This window comes from Engystomops pustulosus, chromosome 7, assembly GCF_040894005.1.
Source record: "Engystomops pustulosus chromosome 7, aEngPut4.maternal, whole genome shotgun sequence".
NCBI lineage: Eukaryota > Metazoa > Chordata > Amphibia > Anura > Leptodactylidae > Engystomops > Engystomops pustulosus.
Window position 1 is genome coordinate 32761718 of NC_092417.1, and position 23879 is coordinate 32785596.

A 23879-nucleotide genomic window follows, 5' to 3' on the forward strand; every position below is an offset into this window, starting at 1 on the left:
ATCTATCACTGCCAGATCGTACTAACTGCTGTCCTAGAGATTGGATGAAGCACCAACAAAGCATTTCACCCGATCTCTAGAGAGTAGAGCATCCTGGCATCACGTGTTTCTGCAGGAACTAGAGTAATGACAGAAGCAGGTGACCGATCACAGCCGTCCTGCATCACTGCAAGGTCTATAAACCCCTTTCCTGATGCCAGGGGATGGGGCGGCTGGGACTGGGTAAGAAAAAAAGCTTTGTGTGTGAGCATAGTAGCAGCGTGCATGTGCAGGGGCGTGCATAGCAGCACTGTGTGTGTGCATAGCAGCAACCAGTGTGTAGGCCGAGTGTGTGAGTATAGTAAGTTTGTATTATGTAGGTCAGTTCTGAGTGTGTTCATGCGAGTGAATTATTGGTAGCACAGCTGAATGTTCTGTGTTTGTGTGTCCAATAGGGAATTTTTCATTGGTGTAAAATATATTTTTCTGTTTTTTTTTTTTGTTGTTGAAAAATACGATAATCACAAAGGAAATCAGGATTGTTCTCTTCAGCCTCCAATTTGACTAACGTTTTATAGTCTTGGACCAATAGACACAAATTTATCTGCTGAGTGTATATGCCTGTATATGGATGGATTCCAGAGCAATCTGAAAATTTATTTTTGGCTCAAAGTTAAAAAAAAAAAAAATTGACAAAGAAATTGACACTGTATCCACATCATTTTGTAACCTGGAACTCTCACCACAATATTAGCAGTGCCCACTTACAGAACACTAGCGCCCACACAGAACCCCCCCCCCCTCCCTCATGTAGACCAAAACATTGCTTCAATGGATGGATGTTTATTCCTCAAATATGTAAACATTTATATATGTACATACAATTATTACTTTGTATCATTTACAAGATAAGCTCCATTTCAAGCACCGCCAACAGAGAATCCATAACCCACCCCCAACTGCCAGGCTCCCACACGCACCCACACATGCCCACGTCTGCACACCACGGATGCTTTGACACCAAAATAAATCTCCAGCCTTTAGACGGGCTGCCGAAAGCACTAGTGCTTCATAAATGATTTATTTCTGTAAATTTAATTAGATTTTTTCTATAGAAAAGAACCGTATTGTTTTTTGTTTTAATTCTGTGTCTAATCTCCTCCTTCCGATCAGCGTCTATGCGACACCTGAAAGAAGGGTATAGTATTTATATAGAAGTTCCATGCAGCAGCAGAATTCACATACAAGACCTGCCGCAGATCCATCTCTTCCTAGACGTTCCAAAGGGTTTAAAAAAAATACAAACAAACGAAAAAAAAGAAGAGAGAACTAAAAGTAGTCAGATCCGTTCTGCATCATTAGGATTTTTACTACAGGTGAAGTTATTAGTCTTATTTCCTGTATCACTGTTTTTTCCAGTAAGGACCTGGAGATATTAAATAAGACAGTACCAAGCTGTGCCCACTTATATGATGCCCAGGGGGTCGGCTTGCAGCGTGGGCTGTAGAAGCTGAGGCTGAAGAGGAGGAGGTAACTGCAGAGGGACTAGAGGTGGCGCCAGCTGACCCGGGCCTGGACTGGAGTGCTGTGCTGAAGGAGAGCTGGTCACGCTGGGGGAGTCCACGATTTCTCCGTCGTAAAAGAAGAACTGGCACTGCTGGATGAAGTTTTCTATCACAGACTGGTGGTTCTTAGTGGTTGAGAAAAATTCCTTGTTCTCGAAATCTGGACGCATAAGAGTCGGCCAGAAACAGATGGAAAGGTTATCTGCCGTCATCAGGTTTGTCTTGTTGTGTTGACTAACCCTAAAAAAAAAAAAAATGGAAAAGAAATAATTTAAGTGATTCTTACCAACCAACATCAGAGAGACTGACTGGTTTGATACAGAAATGGATGTGTCTGGAGCAGAATTTCAGATTTAAAAGCACAGGAATTTCCAACAGGACTCCTAGGAGGAGTCGTCCCTATTACCTTGCCCATTCATAGTTATTGACAGCGAGAGTCCTGATTACTCCGCCCACACCCAGTGATTGACAGTGAGAGTCCTGATTACTCCGCCCACACCCAGTGATTGACAGTGAGAGTCCTGTTTATACTTTTTACATATAGTAATTGACAGGAAGAGCCCTCCTTAACCCTGTGTGTAGGCAGGGCAGCTGGACTCTCCCTGCCAATCACTGTGGGTGAGGTAATCATTACTGTCTTTGCCAATCACTGGATGTGGGTGAGGCAATCAGGACTCTCCGCATCCCCCCTCGGAGTCCTGTGAGAATTTAGGACCGTTTCACACTGTCGTTGTCGGCCTGTGAACCACGTCCTGTGGCACCGTCCAACATCACTGCTGAAAACGGCACTACTTACATGATAGCGCCAATGGTGTAAACATATATTATAGTTATGATGCTGCCGTTTAGAAAGGAGGACATGCTGTAGGCTGGTATATAATGAGGGACAGTCCCTGTATGTCATCTATAGGGGAAAGAGCAGTTGGATCACTTCATAACCAAGTCCATTAGTCATTTCCGGGACTACTGATTATATGGCTAATGGTATCCGGATGAAGTTACCCTAATTAATCCTATATGTGATCTATAAGCACCAGGCGTTACTAGTCATGTGCTACCACTCAGACTATAATAATTATGTGTCACAGGTTTATCTGGGTGTGTCATAGAAACCCGGTTTTAGTCACTATTGGCAAACATGTTTGAACTCCATGATGACTGCAGCTGCTCTGGAGTCATTCTCTCTATGGAAGGCAGAAAACATTTCTGAGAAAACACAGACGCTGGCCTTATACCATGACAATCTCTGTGATGAGGCCTAGGAAAGTAGATAAATTCTGCAGAATGATAAGTAGCGTTAGAGGAAAAGATTCAGTACAACTTGTGTTTTCTTTATTGAAATATCTGCTTTTGTTCAGTTTAAGAGTCCAGTGGGTGGAGTCAAGGTGTATAATCAGCCGAGCCCCTCCTGCTATATAGCATACTACCTGCAGATAGGACACTATGTACAATCTGCTCAGCTCCTCCTGCTCTATAACATGCTGCCTGCAGAGAGAGCAGGAGGAGCTGAGCAGATTGTGCATAGTGTCCTATAGCATACTACCTGCAGATAGGACACTATGTACAATCTGCTTAGCTCCTCCTGCTCTATAACATGCTGCCTGCAGAGAGAGCAGGAGGAGCTGAGCAGATTGTACTTAGTGTCCTATAGCATACTACCTGCAGATAGGACACTATGTACAATCTGCACAGCTCCTCCTGCTCTATAACACTATATCCTACATATACTCACCGATTCAAATGAGATATAATGTATTTCAGGACTTCATAGTTGACAGAAGGAAAGTTATGTAAAATCTTTTTCAAAACATGAAGCCTCTCAATCCGGTCCGGGATTTCTGCAGGTAAAATAAGATAATTCTCTTAGAAGGAGATTCCCCTTTACCAGCGATAGAAGATATATAAAACATTGGATATACATTTATCCATTGCTGCTTTAAGTGCCAACATATTCCACCGCAATATAGAGACACCCCGAACTATTTTAATGAAAAGTAAAATCTTTCTTGCATGATACAGGTCCAAATAGAAATACAGTATATGGGACTTGCAAAGTAACTTAAGTAAATCTTAAGTTTAAAGTATACAGGCAGTCCCCGGGTTACGTACAGGATAGGTTCTGCAGGTTTGTTCTTAAGTTGAATTTGTATGCAAGTCAGAACTGTATACTTTTTAATTATAACCCCAGATAAAAAAAATTTTTGGTCTCTATGACTATTGGATTTTAAAAATGTTGGGTTGTCATAAGAACCATTATTAATAATAAAGCTTCATTATAGACACCAGTGATAACTGTTATAGCTGTTTATTTTAGCCTAGGACTAAATTACCGTAAATTACCAAAATCCAGAGGTCCGTTTGTAACTAGGGGTCGTCTGTAAGTCAGGTGTTGTTAAGTAGGTGACCTCCTGTATAACCATAAAAGGGTTAACAAAAATCTTTTACAAGATTGCTAAACACAGAATTTTGGTATCTCCAGCACTTAGATAGTGAATGCGAGTGCTGGAGATACCAGAGCTCTGTGCTCAGCAATTTCAGATGCTCTCAAGGAATGAAAGGATGCATGAGAATCAGGGTTCAGGTCCCAGTAGACCAATCCCTACCGATCAGATAGTTAACCCCTGGACTGTGGAGGGGGAGGGGTAACAATGATACTTTTATTGATTCATTTTATCATACACTTATTGTTCTCTGTTCATCTGATCATCAGGAAAATCTGCTCCACGTCAGGTTGATTGGTGTTGGATTATGGCGATGTTTAATAGGAGGAGGAAAATACTTACTAGAAGCCTCCAGCAGATCTGGATGATGGAGATAAGGTATAAGTGGAGCTGGAAGATCAGCAAAAAAGGCTTTGAGAGCACCAGCCACGGCATTGACATTCACCTCCATCGCAGCCAAGTGCAGGTTGTTATCTGCAACACAGGTAAAGGGTTAACATAAAGGAAATCAAATGTCGCACAGCAGAGAATATTATATTATATATATTATTATAACTATCATATCAAATATATATTCTATCTATCTATCTCAGATAAGAGTAAAATATGAAAATATTCAGAGCTATTGCGACTACTCACCCAGATCAAACTGCTTCTGAATATTATCTTGGTCCGTTTTGTATCCGCTCACACGATACAGACCCTCCGTGCCGAGTCCTGAAACCAAAAACAGATTGGGGCTCAGGCAAATAGTACGAGGGTTATGTATAGCAATATATGGCAACCTTTAGATTTAAGGTCATGTGTATATTTGGACATTGTATACAGTTATAGCAGATGGCACCTGGTATATATACACATTGTATACAGTTATAGCAGATGGCACCAGGTATATATACACATTGTATACGGTTATAGCAGATGACACCCGGTATATATACACATTGTATACAGTTATAGCAGATGACACCCGGTATATATACACATTGTATACAGTTATAGCAGATGACACCCGGTATATATACACATTGTATACAGTTATAGCAGTCGGCACCCGGTATATATACACATTGTATACGGTTATAGCAGTCGGCACCCGGTATATATACACATTGTATACGGTTATAGCAGTCGGCACCCGGTATATATACACATTGTATACGGTTATAGCAGATGACACCCGGTATATATACACATTGTATACGGTTATAGCAGATGACACCCGGTATATATACACATTGTATACGGTTATAGCAGATGACACCCGGTATATATACACATTGTATACAGTTATAGCAGATGACACCCGGTATATATACACATTGTATACAGTTATAGCAGATGACACCCGGTATATATACACATTGTATACAGTTATAGCAGATGACACCCGGTATATATACACATTGTATACAGTTATAGCAGATGACACCCGGTATATATACACATTGTATACAGTTATAGCAGATGACACCCGGTATATATACACATTGTATACGGTTATAGCAGATGACACCCGGTATATATACACATTGTATACAGTTATAGCAGATGACACCCGGTATATATACACATTGTATACAGTTATAGCAGATGACACCCGGTATATATACACATTGTATACAGTTATAGCAGATGACACCCGGTATATATACACACATTGTATACAGTTATAGCAGATGACACCCGGTATATATACACACATTGTATACAGTTATAGCAGATGACACCCGGTATATATACACATTGTATACGGGTATAGCAGATGACACCCGGTATATATACACATTGTATACGGGTATAGCAGATGACACCCGGTATATATACACATTGTATACAGTTATAGCAGATGACACCCGGTATATATACACATTGTATACAGTTATAGCAGATGACACCCGGTATATATACACATTGTATACAGTTATAGCAGATGACACCCGGTATATATACACACATTGTATACAGTTATAGCAGATGACACCCGGTATATATACACACATTGTATACAGTTATAGCAGATGACACCCGGTATATATACACACATTGTATACAGTTATAGCAGATGACACCCGGTATATATACACACATTGTATACAGTTATAGCAGATGACACCCGGTATATATACACACATTGTATACGGTTCTAGCAGATGACACCCGGTATATATACACATTGTATACAGTTATAGCAGATGACACCCGGTATATATACACATTGTATACAGTTATAGCAGATGACACCCGGTATATATACACATTGTATACAGTTATAGCAGATGGCACCCGGTATATATACACATTGTATACAGTTATAGCAGATGGCACCTGGTATATATACACATTGTATACAGTTATAGCAGATGACACCCGGTATATATACACATTGTATACAGTTATAGCAGATGACACCCGGTATATATACACATTGTATACAGTTATAGCAGATGGCACCCGGTATATATACACATTGTATACAGTTATAGCAGACGTCCCCTGGTATATATACACATTGTATACAGTTATAGCAGATGGAACCTGGTATATATACACACATTGTATACAGTTATAGCAGATGACACCCGGTATATATACACACATTGTATACGGTTCTAGCAGATGACACCCGGTATATATACACATTGTATACAGTTATAGCAGATGACACCCGGTATATATACACATTGTATACAGTTATAGCAGATGACACCCGGTATATATACACATTGTATACAGTTATAGCAGATGGCACCCGGTATATATACACATTGTATACAGTTATAGCAGATGGCACCTGGTATATATACACATTGTATACAGTTATAGCAGATGACACCCGGTATATATACACATTGTATACAGTTATAGCAGATGACACCCGGTATATATACACATTGTATACAGTTATAGCAGATGGCACCCGGTATATATACACATTGTATACAGTTATAGCAGACGTCCCCTGGTATATATACACATTGTATACAGTTATAGCAGATGGAACCTGGTATATATACACATTGTATACAGTTATAGCAGATGACACCCGGTATATATACACATTGTATACAGTTATAGCAGATGGCACCCGGTATATATACACATTGTATACGGGTATAGCAGATGACACCCGGTATATATACACATTGTATACAGTTATAGCAGATGGCACCTGGTATATATACACATTGTATACAGTTATAGCAGATGACACCCGGTATATATACACATTGTATACGGGTATAGCAGATGACACCCGGTATATATACACATTGTATACGGTTATAGCAGATGACACCCGGTATATATACACATTGTATACGGTTATAGCAGGTGGCCCCCTGTATATAAACACACATAAATATTATATACGGTTACAATAGGAGGGCAGAGAAGCTGTCAGTGATATCAGACTAGCCCCGGAGGACCACCATGTGCCCAATAAGAAACAGCGCCGCGCTACACATTGCTGGGTTATAATATATCATCATGTAGTTATTTCCGGTCGGAGACCAGATGTCGCACTCAGAATTTCACTTTCACTGGATGGGATTGTGCTGATCCACTGGGGATCACTTCCAGAACTTCCTCTATTCTGCAGATGGACGGCTAAGTGAACACAGATTTGTGCTGGCTCATAGCAACATGTTCCCTATACTACATCAAGTGTCCATTAACCCCCTGCTGTCATCTGTAGCTCTGTCCATGCAATGTGATCTGCTGGCAGCATGCTATAGACCAGGAGGAGCTGTGTAGATTGTACATAGTGTCCTATCTGCAGGCAGAATGTTATAGAGCAGGAGAAGCCGAGCAGAATGTACATAATGTCCTATCTGCAGGCAGCATGATATAGAGCGAAGAAGCCGAGCAGATTGTACATAGTGTCCTATCTGCAGGCAGCATGTTATAGAGCAGGAGGAGCTGAGCAGATTGTACATAGTGTCCTATCTGCAGGCAGCATGTTATAGAGCAGGTGGAGCTGAGCAGATTGTACATAGTGTCCTATCTGCAGGCAGCATGTTATAGAGCAGGAGGAGCTGAGCAGAATGTACATAGTGTCCCATCTGCAGGCAGTATGTTATAGAGCAGGAGGAGTTGAGCAGATTGTACATAGTGTCCTATCTGCAGGCAGCATGTTATAGAGCAGGAGGAGCTGAGCAGATTGTACATAGTGTCCCATCTGCAGGCAGCATGTTATAGAGCAGGAGGAGCTGAGCAGAATGTACATAGTGTCCCATCTGCAGGCAGTATGTTATAGAGCAGGAGGAGTTGAGCAGATTGTACATAGTGTCCTATCTGCAGGCAGCATGTTATAGAGCAGGAGGAGCTGAGCAGATTGTACATAGTGTCCTATCTGCAGGCAGCATGTTATAGAGCAGGAGGAGCTGAGCAGATTGTATATAGCGTCTCATGTGCTAACAGCATGTTATAGGGCAGGAGAAGCCAAGCAGAATGTATATAGTGTCCCGCTTGCTGGCAGCATGCTATAGAGCAGGAGGAGCAGATTGATAAATAATTTGCAGTAAAAAGAATTAATAAATTAATGTGGTCCTTAATAATAATAGTAAGAGGTCACTTTAGAAGGAACCAAGAAAGGTTTAAAGTAAAGTCTGTGCCCTTATTCCTTTACTATTTGCTTCTGGATTCAATTTGCTCACAGATGTTTGTAGAATAGAAAAAAGTTCATTTATAAAAACAGAAGCAGAACAAAAGTAGATGTATAGTAACTACACAATATTATACTGCCCCACATACTACATTATACTGCCCTACACTATGTCATGCTGCCCCCATACTATTGTCATGCTGCCCCCATACTATTGTCATGCTGCCCCCATACTATTGTCATGCTGCCCCCATACTATTGTCATGCTGCCCCCATACTATTGTCATGCTGCCCCCATACTATTGTCATGCTGCCCCCATACTATTGTCATGCTGCCCCCATACTATTGTCACGAAGGAGCAGCCCCAGTCAGGGGGATACAATATCTGGTGGTTGTCAGGAGTCATTAGATGAGGTGCCATAAGATAAGTTTTGGGGGAGGTCTGGATGCATCCACTATTACAACTCCATATATGATCATCAGAGAGATCAGAGATGTTAATTGCCAGATAAAATCTTCTCCTGGTAATTATTCTATGCGGGGGGGGGGGGGGGATCATAAAATGAACGTGTACTGTGGAGCCCCACAAGCCAATTTATAATACCGCATGGCATCATAGGCTCCACTTATTACACCGCATCAGCTGAATTACTCCTAATGTTAGAACAGACCATTTGCAATTAGAGCCAGAATGAAAAAAATCACTGGAAATATCCGGGGCCTTGTACTTTAGGTAGATAAGGAGCCATAGACCGAAAACCGCATGTTAAAGGCAATGTACACCTTTACATTTCATCATAGTATATGTGCATGTGTGTATATGCAAATGTGTGTGTGTATACATATGCATCTGTAATATATATTATGTAAATATATTCATATTTTGTTCAAAAAAAAAAAATCACAAATCTAGTACAACAACTACAGGCGGTCCCCTACTTAAGAACACCTGACTTACAGACGACCGCTAGTTACAAACGGACCTCTGGATGTTGGTAATTACTGTACTTTAGCCTTAGGCTACAATGATCAGCTGTAACAGTTATCACAGGAGTCTGTAATGAAGCTTTAGTGTTACTCCTGGTTCTTATTACAGCCCAACATTTTTAAAATCCAAATGTCACAGAGACCAAAAACATTCCGTCTGGATCTACAATTATAAAATATACAGTTCCGAGTTGCATACAAATTCAACTTAAGAACAAACCTACAGAACCGATCTTGTACGTAACCAGGGGACTGCCTTTATATTAAAAAAAAACAAAAAACAAAAAAAAAAACAAAAAAAAAAACAACTTTTTTTTCAATCTTGAATTTACGTCAATTTAAAAAATGCAGTCATATTTTTGGGTAAATCATCTCCATGGCATTATGTAGAGTATGGATGACTCAACATGTCACACATCCCTAACGAGTATATATCATCTCCATGGCACAGGGTAGAAAAAAAAAAAAAAAAAAAGATAAAATGTTCATAACATAACACAGACCCTTAGAAAGCAGGTGAGAATGTAATGATGCACATTGCTGGCAGGCAGCGGCCGCCATGGCACAAGTTACTTAGAAAGGGAAATATTTTTTTGTTTTCCTGTTGGACAAGTGTGCAGAACTAATTGGACCCTGGGGATCCATATGGAAAAAAATAAAAAAAAATAAACCGGATAACCGAGCAGAGCGGGATTACCAGCTTATACAACTCTTGCTCACTTAGGTTTTTCATCCTACAGTAAACAAATTTATGATTTTAGACCGTTCCTAAACAAATGTCCGAAATAATATTGGGGTTCCACAAAGTAAATGGGGGGGGGGGGGGGGGGGTCATGGTATAAATGGTTTTCCTGGTGCTGGGAGAGCGAAAAATGCATAAATAAAGGGAAACAATACACAAGTACATGCGCCGATGCGGGTGAACCCATAACCCTGCTTGTCAGCGCCGCTGCCCCCAGCATAAAAGGCGCTAATGAGCATGCAGAGATAATGAGACATGCTAATAGAAAGCAATTAGGATCTCACGACGCCACTTTACTTTGTCACCTACAGCAGTTGTAATTGCTGATATTTGGGGTAATAAAGCTATAGAAAAAAAAAAAAACAACAACAACAGCAAAAAGCAAATCTTGATTATCCTTTTAATAAGTCTGAAAATTAATAATTTTCATGCTCTTTATTGATGCACTTAAATGGCAACATTGGCGCTTCTGTTGCTTTAGTAAACAAAATTTAATTAAAAACAAATATAAAAGAATGAGATGTTCCAGAATCCTATACTGGATGGTAATGGTAGTCTTAAGATAACACTGGGAATGGGGGGGAGGGGGTAAGACAAAAAAATCCGTGGAATTGCATTGGATAGAAGGAGCTGTTCACTGTGTGACATCACATGACCAGGGATATAACGGGCCGTGCACCTGTGTGACATCACATGACCAGGGATATAACGGGCCGTGCACCTGTGTGACATCACACGACCATATAATGGGCCGTGGACCTGTGTGACATCACATGACCAGGGATATATAACGGGCCATGCACCTGTGTGACATCACACCACCAACGACTGGAAAGAATGGAAGATTCGTGCTGAATAACAGCAAGTGAATACATAGAAAACTGGGGTATTGATACAGAAAGTACAGGCAGTCCCCGGGTTACATACAAGATAGGGTCTGTAGGTTTGTCCTTAAGTTGAATTTGTATGCAAGTCGGAACTGTATATTTTATCATTGTAATCCCAGCCAGAACTTTTTTGGTCTCTGTGACAATTGGATTTTAAAAATGTTGGGTTGTCTTAAGAATCAGGATTAACAATAAAGCTTCATTACAGACACCTGTGATAACTGTTATAGCTGATTATTGTAGCCTAGGACTAAAGTACAATAAATTACCAATATCCAGAGGTCCGTTTGTAACTAGGGGTCGTATGTAAGTCGAGTGTTCTTAAGTAGGGGACCGCCTGTATATTGGAAAATTGTATAACTTTTCATTACACAAACAATTATTTGCTGAATGTGGACAACCCCTTTAACAGCTTTCTTTACACCTTTGCAAACCTACTATCAGTGTATGACGTGGCAGGTTAGTGGTTAAAATTGTAAATTACAGGATCCCTTTAAGGTGTCCACATAGGAACAGGGTTAATACATAAAAAACACATACATACATACATACATACATACATACATACATACATATATATATATATATATATTATATATATTGAAAAAAAAACGACCCCCCCTGGATACTTACAAACATGGAATAGATATGGATGTAACCATAAGTGTATATCTTTACACTCTTTTTTTTTAAAGTTACCCCAAATTTTGGTAGGGGGAAGTTACTAATGTCTTTGTGGTAATGCAGGACGTCTGCAAGTTATCTGATCAACTGCAACACATTCATAATTCTTACTGTATTTAGAATACAATCCCCATATCTCTAGGATCGGGTACCTCCGGGATCACAGATTACATTTGCTTTACTGCACTGTAGTAAAACCTATTCAAATCAGTGCGACTTGTTAAACTGCAGGCAAAAGATCTGAAGAAACGTCGCAGCATCTATATATGCGTGAAGGAAATAAGATACAGCTGGACTTTTCTTTCCCGGGGGAGTGAGAGAACGATGCTGCGCTATAGTAAATGTGTACGTTACCAGGCATCTTAGAATACGCTCTGCTAAATACGTAACCCCAAGCTACACCGCCCAAACATTAATGGAAGATTTAAAAGACTTCTATGCCCTCATCCTCCTTCCAACCATAAAAAAAAAAAAAAAAAAAAAAAAAATCTAAAAAACTGGATAAGAATACAGCTCTACAGATGAATGGAGAGTACTGGAGGAAGCTCGCACATCATATGATGTATGGCTGGAGGTGCAGGGCACAGGAGAGGAGCACTCGCTCCCAAGTTTCGGGAAGCTGAGAGCCATTAGGTTTGTTCTTACATTAGAGTTCTGTGAAGTGGAAAAGGTGCAGCGCTGTTATGAGGCGGCCATTACCCATGTGACAGATTCATCTCACAAATGTCTAAAACGCAAAAAAGGAGAACATTTCGGAAAATTTCATCTGCCGGACGCTAGCTGCTCCATTTACTTCTCTTAAAAGGACATCTACCACCAGGATGAAGGATTGTAAACCAAGTACACTGACATACTGGTGTGCGCCCTGTCTCTGGCAGGATCTGCTCTTCTTTTAGCAGATCCTTCTTTTAAAATTATGCAAATGAACCTAAGGGGCTCCAGGCTCCATAGAAGTTAATGGAGCCAGGAGCCCCTCAGGCTCATTCGCATAATAGTTAAAGCCCTTTTTTCTTGAAAAAAAAATTAAAATAAAGCATAAAAAACTAAAAGAACCGCAGATCCTGCCAGAAGGTGCGCACACCAGTATGTCTGTACAGTATGTCTAGTTTACAATCCCTGCTCTGGTGATAGAGGTCCTTTAAAGGGACAGTGATATAAAAATAGTGTAAACCGTTGCGATCTCAGCTGCAGGCGATCACTGGTCTTGTTGGTGATCGGCCTTGGTAGATAAGATGGGTGGATAGCTGGGGTTGGCGACTCCCAATATGACCAGGTTGCCGAAATTACAACAGAGAAGTAATATGCAGGCTACAACCACTTTAAAATAGTGGGGGTAATTTCTAGAAAAAGAAATTTGGGTCACATGATGCGACTCAACTTAACGGACAACGGGACATCTCTAATAAGTGAGTGGAGAGTGCTCTTGCAGTGTAGCAGCCTGTGAAGCTCCTGTATAGCCCCCCCCCCCCATAGCACATGTGGCTCATTAGCATAATTTTAAATGTGTATTTTAGAATGAAGGAGGCCAGGGGTAACAAATATAAGAAGATTATCACAGTCACGGTGCAAAGTCAGATTTGTCCGATTTTCATACCGTACATCAGTTAATGTGAGCCATAAACTATTCTCAGATTCTTCCTAATGTAATGATTCTGAATGACCATTGAGACAAGCGCAGTGTGAACAAGGCTCTGCCATCTGGATCCTCCACTGCTTCAATCCCATTGTAGTTTCTCGTCTGTACTGCACTAAATATAATTTGTATTCACAGTATAGGGGGGTCCAGCCATTAGTATATCCAGGGAGCGTATAAGAAGCCGCGCTCCCATAGACTAAGTGCAGAGAGGTGCTATTAAAGGAACAGCTTTGCGGATCATGTGTTGAGTCGGTCGCGGTGGGTGCTAATTATCCCCTGCCACAAACAATCTGCATCTGCCCTTAAGCCCATCAATTACACAGTGTGCTCCGGGATTACGGAGAAACAAACACGGCGAACGCTCTGTGTTATCAAGAAGTACGTCAGCTCCTAATAAACACTACTCCAAGGCTGACGAATCCTATATGTTTCAGGAGCATTGGAAAACGGTGGGCCATTTAAACAAACCGAACTAGACCCCGCCTCCAAATAGACCCCCCAACTAGAGCCCCCCAACTAGAGCCCCCCAACTAGAGCCCCCCAACTAGAGCCCCCCAACTAGAGCCCCCCAACTAGAGCGCCCCAACTAGAGCCCCCCAACTAGAGCCCCCCAACTAGAGCCCCCCAACTAGAGCCCCCCAACTAGAGCCCCCCAACTAGAGCCCCCCAACTAGAGCCCCCCAACTAGAGCCCCCCAACTAGAGCCCCCCAACTAGAGCCCCCCAACTAGAGCCCCCCAACTAGAGCCCCCCAACTAGAGCCCCCCAACTAGAGCCCCCCAACTAGAGCCCCCAACTAGAGCCCCCCAACTAGAGCCCCCCAACACTTTACAATCCTCGCCACCTTCGTGCAATTTTGTATCAAAACGCAAAGTTGTGTAAAAAAAACAAAACAAGTAAAATGTAAAAAAAATTTTGTCCAACCAAAGCGAAGATGGACGTAAAGAGCAGAAAGAGATAAAAAATCTCCAAAATCCAGAAGGCCGTAAAAAGGCATAGAATCATGAAAGTCAAAATACTTCTGGATGTGATGGGGAGTAAGGGGGCGATACTAAGGTGGTGTTGGAAGTTGCTGAGCACAGCACTCCGGTATCTCCAGGAGATATAATAGCTCCAGAGATACCCGAGCGCTGTGCAAATTCCATAGTACAGAATGGAGTGGCAGTAGGTGCACTCGACCTTATACTCGTTAATTTGTTTTCAACCTCCAAACATATAACAAACCACTACAAGCCGCTTTAAATTTTCAATTTTCCTACCAAAACAAACTGAATAACAACGTTTTCGATAACTTGTACTGTTCCACCAATTGACCCGTCCTGCAGTATACGAGGCATTGGAGGCCCTGCATAATTCATGACATTAAAAGGCGTTTAGTGGGATATAAGGAGACGCATTTCCCCGCATCAGGCCAATGTATAACCAGGGAATATTTGTTACCACTGATGCTTCTGTTTGTGTAAGTGGGCGCTGGTGGCAGCATCTGCTGTTCTTCCTGCGTGTGGCTGGGCACAAATCACACACAGCTTGTGTTTCCTAGCAGACACTTCACACAGAACCAACAGCTCCTTAACACCTTCCTCGCTACCGGAGAAGCTGTAAAGCGCCGAGGACTGAGCGGGGTTCCCAGCTTCACTGTAAACTCTGATAAATAGACATTCTGCTCAAAACAGCCGCCAACGCGGAGCCCCATCACCCCCCGCGGGCTCCGGTGACTGATCATTAATTGTTAACAAGTGTGGAAGAAGGTGGGTGTCTGACTAAGGTAGGTCGGTGTTGAGGTGGTGGGATAAAGGATGGAGGTGGCATTTCATCTCATTGACACACATACTGATAAACTTGCGTAAATTAATTGCCACATCATCAGGGAATATAACATATACTATAGTAAAAAAAAAAAACAACAAAGACTAAGGACTTATTCAGATGGGTGTTTGAGGTCGATAGGTCATCCATTTTTTTCATTTTTCTTTGCAGATGTCATACTGACCCATTGATTCCTATGGGTCTGTTCACACATCTGTTTTTTCCCCACCCAGGAGACGGTCAGAAAAAAAAAAAAAAATTGCAGCATGCACAATTTTTTTTCTCACATCTCCATGGAAGTCCATGAATCCACACAAACACAACACAAAATAAACCCCACGGCTGGCATGCAGAGGGCATCCGTATGCGGTCCGTTTTTCTCAAATGTTAAAATCAGATGCGGATGTAAAACGGACTGAACACGGAAATTTAAATGCTTCTTTTTTTTTTTACGGATGAGCAGCAGGCATGCCTGTCTGAGTAAGCCCTTAAAGGGGTTGTCCGGTGACAACAAGCAGTTAGGTGGGATCTCAGGGATTGGATCATGAGAATGGGCCAGTTGCAAATTCTCTCTGTCTCTCCATTCATGGTCTGTAGAACTGATGGATAGCGAATGGATGGCGCTGACAGAGATGGAGATAAATAGAGTAACCGACCCATTTGCAGCAGGCGGCTCAATACATCTGGGGAACAACAGACCAGAGTCCAAGTGATCTGTGGGTTCCCAACTAAGACCCTCCCCAATCATCATCCTGTGGGTAGGGGCTAACTCGTTGTCACTGGACAACTCCATTATGAGTGGTGTGGCCTGATAGCAATTCCTTCCAAACTCGTCATAGACATGCATGCCGAGTTAGAACGCACTTCTACTCAATAATAGAATACAATAAAGTGGCAGTGTATAACACAATGGCGAAACACGGACCGCGAATACCTAGAGAAGCACATGTTTACCAGCATGTAAAAGTACGTCCACCTATAAAAAAAAAGCCGTAAAGAAGAACGAGACAAAGTGTCCTTCTATTGGTACTTATCAGATCTGGAGATCAGGTCTATTTTATAATCTTATAATTATTTTTTTTTCTCTATATAGGTTTCTGAACCAGCATGCAACTTTAACCCAAAGGCAGCAAACTATCCAGAAGAACGGAAGGTGTACAGAGAGTTTTCCATTCACCTTCAGTTCCCCACTGACTTCATGTGACTTCCCCATTGACAATATAATGGACTTCAAGGACCTCACCGACTTCAATAGGCTGCCTTCCGTTATAAAGACACTGGCTGCTGCATTTGATAACAGAACCTGCCAAACGGAGGTGTGAACTGAGCCTTACACAAATGCAGCCATGTCCCATTATCACACATTACAATATCCAGAGCCCAATAGTGTCAGCAGGACTCAACCTCCATCTCTACACAAAAGTCTCCACTGGACTCAGAATAAGGGTTCATCACTGTATAAGAATTAATGTAGTCTTACCCGAGTCCTCGATGAAGTCCACACATTTCTTCACAAACACAGGAATGGGCTTCTCCGGGCTCACAAGTTCTTGTAGTGGTTTGCCAAAGTAATTGCTCTCCCAGTTCCTTCGGGTCGGTGGGTTAAACGGCTTGTTTTTCTTTTTCTAAAAATAATATAATAATATCACAAATTTAGAAAAGTTTATAGTCTTACATGAACAGGGGGAAAAAAAAAGCTGCCATTAAATCCTAAAAGTGCTCCGCTACTGCCAAGGTCTATGGTCAGAACCGAAACGGAAATATGACCGGACAGATAGAAAGTGAAGGTTTTCTAGCGCTACAACAGATTGAAGCATTCAGATCAGAATGAAGTTTTCTGCTGCATCATAATTAGACGGAAAGACTTAAAAAGGAACCGGTCACCTACTTTTACTAAACTAAAATACTAGTCCCCTCAGGTAGGGGATGAGATGTCTTTTCTAGCATTGCCTCATATGAAATCTCACCCGTTTACCTATATAAAAATATAATCCCCATGACCATGTAAAAATGAGCAGAGAAGAGTCACTTTTGTCTGAGAAGAGTCACTTTTAGAGCCTAAAGGAGGAAGGGTGCAACTTCAACTACCCATATCTATATAACCCTATTTGATATATCTAAGGTTTCTAAATTGCATCAAACTTGACACAAGGTATCCTTAAACCTGTCATGGCTGCCATATGGCTATATACTTCTCAAATACACATACCCCTTGCAGATAGCACCACGGCACGACATCATGGCAGGGGAATACTCCTGAACGGCAGTAGCTAGAGACATTTAAAGAGGAGAATCTCCTATTGTGTTTCCAGGTGTCACAGAACCAGAGATATCCACTGTAAAAGTTAGCGGCAAGAGTGCAATTATTATTTACAAGTACCCATTCCAGACTGTGACCTTAACAGTAAATATCTCTGGTACTTTGGCAAATAGAAACACAAACCTAGTGTAATATTAAGAGAGATTCTCCTCTTTAAAATACAATTTAATGAGTAGAATCTCTTCTTTACTATAGTACCAGGATTGGGTTTCTAAGTGTCACAGAATCAGATATATCTACTACTAAATTTACAGTCAGTAGTGCAAATATTATATACATGACTCCCCATTCCTGACTGTAAGGCTACATTCACACTGCCGTTGCCCGCCAGTACCGTACCGTAGCGGGCAACGGCAGTGTACGGGGAGAGGAGGAGGTGAGCGCTGCTCACCCCCGCCCCTCTCCATAGGGATACATGGCGCACAGCCCCGTATTACGGGAAAAGATAGGACATGTCCTATCTTTTTCCGGGGTACGGAGCGATACGGTGCCGCACGTAAAGCGCCGTGTGCCTATTGCCGTCTATGGGGGACGTATATTGGCCGTATATACATCGTCCATATATACTTCCCCCATACGGTAGTGTGAATGTAGCCTAACAGTAGAGATCTCTCATTCTGTGTTATGTAGAAAAACAAATGCTGGTGCAATATTAAAGGAGATTCACCTCTTTAAAATGACTCCAGAACTGAATTTATAGGTGCCATTGTCTAAACAGAAAAATAGCAGCTCGCCAAACAAAGTATCAAATGGTAAAAAAAATGTGTGTGCTGTGTTCTTCAGTACTGAAGTTTGCGCCCCCTCCAGTCTAAAATGTAGAAGGAGCTGCAGCGAGACAAAGCGGTTATGAGAAGCATCTCCTGCCTAAACCAAAGATCGGGCATGTTGTAATCCATCACGCCCGATCCCTTTTTCCCCTCCCAAGATCCTCAAATTGGCCGACTTTGCTCTTGTAGTATTTATAGCTGATGCTTAACATAAAAAGTATAAATGGTAAATAGATTTCTCAAAAAAGTTTTGTACAACAAAAGCCTCCACACTTCAAGGCTACAATAGAAGACTTCTAACAAGAGGTTCTTCAGGATCCTATCACTGGCAGGGATTCAGACAACCCCCCCCCCCCCCCCACCACCACCACCCAAAATAAAAAAAAAACTGAATAGAGAATTTAGGTCAAATCAAACTCTTCTCTGGAACAGGAGGAAAATACAGCAATGATGTCGGGAACAATTTCAATCAGGAGCCCATTGTCTTAAGGAGAAAACGTTCGGTCGTCACTGATGCAAGCGAGGACTGTGTTACACCGGGGTTGTAAATACCACAAAAGCGTTCGCTCCAAAATGTGGAGAATTTTTATAGGATAACATTAGGAGTGGGAACATTCTTAGGCCGGCAGCCAATGCTGAACCTTATCAGATTTTACACCCTGGATACAACTCGCCGTCCGCGATCTGAAAAAGTAAAGAGGACGCGGAATTGTAGGGAAAGTGTAATCGGCAACGTTGCCGGGTCCAGCGAGACCACGGCGTGGATTAAGGGTATAGCTTTGGCCAGATACATGAATGCTGTGGATGGAACAGCATTAAATAAAAACAATGGAGAAGTTGTAAGGTTCAGATTTTGGCATTATGGGGTCTCTAGAAGAGTGGGTGTTCTATACATGGTGCGGAATTTGAGCATTCCGATGACCTATAGCTTTCCCAAGATCTACAATGTTATAATTGTTTTTTTTCAGCAAAATCACTGAGCTAAGAGATTAAACAAGATATGTTGCTGCATCAGTGTAGCTACAGCATTCTCGAGGTATGTTTGCTTCATAATGCATAACAGAAAATGGTAGATTTCCTTTAAGCTCACCTTTTTACCCTTTGCAAAGCAAAACCGAAGTATCCCTGTACCCACTCCAAAGATCTTGGCTCAGGGACTTTTTGGACATTGCAATTATATTTCTTCTAATATGGTGAGCTAATATATAATTTTTTCATACTAGTATTGGGAAGTAACCAGAATGAATCTTCCCCTTCCCCTCTAGAGCAGACAAGGCCACAACATTAGGCAAGAAGTTTTATTCTGCTTTCCCTTCTCCTTGGCTCCGGCTGTGGTTAATTACTTCTCCATTCTTCTAAATTCTTGTTATGTAATGAGTCGTTGACTTCCGAATCTGGAACACTGTTCATATATCACCACATTAAATCGCTACCTTTTGTACTTATGTGACTGGCATCAACGCCAAATGATGCCATCAAGCACAGGACGGAAACTATGCATTTTTTTACCATCTTGTAAAACGTATGGTCCATAGACTTGTCACACAGGGGCATCTCCACAACCTATGCCCATCCCTAATCTAGAAGAAATGGGGGGGGGGGACACACTTTACAGAGACATATTATGGTGGAAAGAGTGGCAATTATCATATATCCTGCTATGCAGCATGCCATAATTTTTTCAAAATAGGGTGCAAATACAGGGCACCCCTATAGCAATGCATTATTAGATATATGTACCTTTCAGGAAGGACTTCCAATGAACAGAGGCACATATGGACGGTCACGCAGATCTCCAGTCACATGACAGGTTGTGCAGCGGTGGGGAGCAAGCTCCGCCCATTCCAATGCCATCGTTTGGATCTAGTTGGAAGAGCCCGATCCTGTACTGTGACAAGGGGCCGGTGCCCCCCCAGAATACAGTGCATTCAAGTAAAAATGTGGTTGCGAATAATCAACATACTCCCAGAAATAAATAAAGTAAAACATTTGAAATGGATGGCCGGTAAAGATGAGTGGACCCGGCTTGTATTGGCAGTCAAACAGATAAGCCAGAAAACTGATGCGCCTTGCAACCAGTCATGGCTGTGAATGGCCAGGGGTGTCCACCAAGGCCAGGCAACCATCATCTGGGAGGGAGTAAGAGGGGTATGGGGCATCGTCTGGACAAGGTGCTGGTGAGGTGGGGAGCCCGAGGCACCAGCCTTAGTCTAGAAGGGACGGGGGGGGGGGGTATGGGGAGGGCTCTGGTGCATCACCCATCGTCTGGACGGGGGTGCTGATGGGGGCGTCAGCCATAGTCTGGATGGGGGGGGGGGGGGCTCTTGGGCATCACCCATCACCTGGGCGGGGTGCTGATATGGATTTTGAAGGATATTAGGACAGTGATCATAAATTCATGAATACTATCCTAAAGGTCCTGGCAGGGTGATTGTACATGGACAGATCACATGACCCTCCTTCTGCGGCCATTTTATGGTCAGGAATGTCACACACACACACATTACAAAAACCTGAGGTAAAGTTGCCACCCCTTTAAACCTAGTTGGTTCCTACGTAATAATTTTGTTGTTACGACCAATAAATTCACGTTGTTTGTATTCTTAAAGCCGGCGCCGTGTGAATGTATACACAGTGTTATCCTGTGTGTTATATCAGTGGAATCAGGCCTTGTACACACTGCACCTGTCTAAACTAAATAAGCACAGCGGTGACATTATGAATGGCGCACACGTGCTACACGAGAGGACTAAAATAGTCACACATTCACAAATATTACAACTAACTGATATCTGGTGCAAATAATGAGGGGAAAAAGGTATGCGAGGGCTACGGGAGGGGGGAGGGGAAGCGAGGGCCAAGAGCTTCAATCTAGAATGATCCACAAGGCTAACGAGCCCATAGCCATTCTGACATCTTATAGAAAATACCACCTCAGCCCCACTTTAAAGGGGTGGCCACTTTACCTCATGTTTTTGTAATGTGTGTATAAGTGTGGGAGCAGGATATTAGGAAATTTACCAATATACATCTAGTAATAGTTCTGCTCCACTTTCTTGATGTGTAAAGTGAAGCCTCCTGTCTTCTACCTCATCAGCCAGAGATTCCTGCCCATAACATGGCTGCAGATGGACGGTCATGTGATCCCCGTCCATGGACAATCATGACCCTCGATCTCATACTCAAGAATACTATGGTCATCCCACAGACTCACCTTTACTAACCCACCCTGTATCCTCTTCCTGTCAGTTATCCAGCAAACACCCGATATATACCAAGCTCCAGGCTTCTCTGCAGTCACTCTCTCCTTGGACTTTGTATTTAAGATGGCGGCCGATGGCTGGCTCAAGCAGCAGAATTTTTATTTAATTATTTTATTCTGTTCCTTTATAAAGAATGACTGGGCCTTTATAAAAGCTCTTAAACCTCTTGTGTGACCCCCCCTAATCCTCATAGACTGTAAGCTCTTGTGTACCCCCTCATCCTCAGACTGTAAGCTCTTGTGTCACCCCCTCATCCTCATAGACTGTAAGCTCTTGTGTCACCCCCTCATCCTCATAGACTGTAAGCTCTTGTGTCACCCCCTCATCCTCATAGACTAAGCTCTTGTGTCACCCCCTCATCCTCATAGACTAAGCTCTTGTGTCACCCCCTCATCCTCACAGACTGTAAGCTCTTGTGTCACCCCCTCATCCTCAGACTGTATGCTCTTGTGTCACCCCCTCATCCTCATAGACTGTAAGCTCTTGTGTCTCCCACTCATCCTCATAGGCTGTAAGCTCTTGTGTGACCCCCTCATCCTCATAGACTGTAACCTCTTGCATCACCCCTCATCCTCATAGGCTGCAAGCTCTTGTGTGACCCCCTCATCCTCATAGACTGTAAGCTCTTGTGTCACCCCCTCATCCTCATAGACTGTAAGCTCTTGTGTCACCCCCTCATCCTCATAGACTGTAAGCTCTTGTGTCTCTCCTCATCCTCATAGACTGTACGCTCTTGTGTCACCCCCTCATCCTCATAGACTGTAAGCTCTTGTGTCACCCCCTCATCCTCATAGACTGTAAGCTCTTGTGTCTCTCCTCATCCTCATAGACTGTACGCTCTTGTGTACCCCCCCTCCTCCTCATAGACTGTAAGCTCTTGTGTCACTCCCTCATCCTCATAGACTGTAAGCTCTTGTGTCACCCCCTCATCCTCATAGACTGTAAGCTCTTGTGTCACCCCCTCATCCTCAGACTGGTTTTGGGATCTCCTTGTACTCTAATGTAGAATTATATGTGTATATGTCCCCTATGATTTGTAAAGCACTACAGAATATGATGGCGATATATGAAGATTATTATTATAACTATCATAAGGTCCTGGCAGGGCGATTGCTCATGGACAGATAGAGATCACATGAACCTCCATCTGCGTCTCTCTTCCAGATTTACTTGTGAAGATTTGAGAAGTTCTTACCCACATGTTGGGCGTGCATGGCACTGAAGTACGGGCCCGCGCTTACATGGACTGACCACTGAGCAACTGTCAGTAACAGATGGGGGGGTGCTCACTCCATAACCCCTCATGTGTTTGTCAATATAAATATTAATTTCCGGGAGGAATAGCAGAGGAATGCTATAACAAAGTTATGGGATTAAAAATAACGGGTCACCAAAATGTCTGGGTTGATGCGTGACCTTAATGTATTAGGGGGTGCAGAAGTTATAATCATGGGGCTCAAAATTATTATAAATTGTGTTCTCCTACAGACGGCTGGGTGACTCAGGACAGAGGGCCCCAGTCAGGCTATGGGGAATCGGTAGTAGGTTTGATGTGTGAACATGGCCTATACAGACAAGAAGAGGTACAACCATATAGAGAGGGACAACAGATGCGTCTGCGCCTGACTGCAAACAAAGAGCGGCAACAACAGCTCTGCGAGACGACGTGTCAAAACAGTCTGGGACTTTTCCCGAAGTAATGACAGGGGATCTCACATCAAGTATGGCGAGAATCACAATATTTACGTGTAAAAAAAAAAAAGGCGCTGATGTCTAAATTGACTCCCAAATGCAGGAAACATCTATGTGCCGCTTCCCAAAGGATACGATGAGAGCTAACAGACTCGTTAGGTCTCCCAGCGATACCATTAGAGCCCCATGTAGATATAAAGTAGCATTCACATTCGTCTGTCTACCCTCCACCGCCTTTAAAGGGGTTTTCCCACAAAGAATAGTTAGGCCCTATCCAAGGGATAGGGCCTAACTTGCTGATTAGTGGGGGTCTCTGTGCCAAAACCCCCACAAATTGCAAGAACGAGGGACCCCTCGTCGCTCTGTCAGAGTAATGGAGCAGGCGGCCCCGCATGACTATTCTGCTACATTCATCTCTATGGAGCGGGCGGAGCGGACTGATCGGTGAGCGCCGTGCTCAGCAATTTCCGTCAGCTCCATAGAGATGAATGGAGCAGAATGGTC

General features: G+C 42.6%; 1 protein-coding gene across 1 annotated transcript in view; it reads right to left on the reverse strand.

The window, feature by feature from the left end:
• Positions 1 to 806: 806 nt before the first annotated feature.
• The window catches only part of ARHGAP5 (Rho GTPase activating protein 5), a 50410-nt gene continuing 27337 nt past the window's right edge, over positions 807 to 23879 (reverse strand). Inside the window, exons 3-7 of the mRNA XM_072115383.1 lie at positions 16814 to 16958; positions 4625 to 4702; positions 4328 to 4459; positions 3277 to 3382; positions 807 to 1784 (exon numbers count right to left, since the gene is read on the reverse strand). Coding sequence (XP_071971484.1) covers positions 1445 to 1784; positions 3277 to 3382; positions 4328 to 4459; positions 4625 to 4702; positions 16814 to 16958 — 801 coding nt within the window. The 3' untranslated portion in view covers positions 807 to 1444. The remainder of the gene's footprint in view (positions 1785 to 3276; positions 3383 to 4327; positions 4460 to 4624; positions 4703 to 16813; positions 16959 to 23879) is intronic.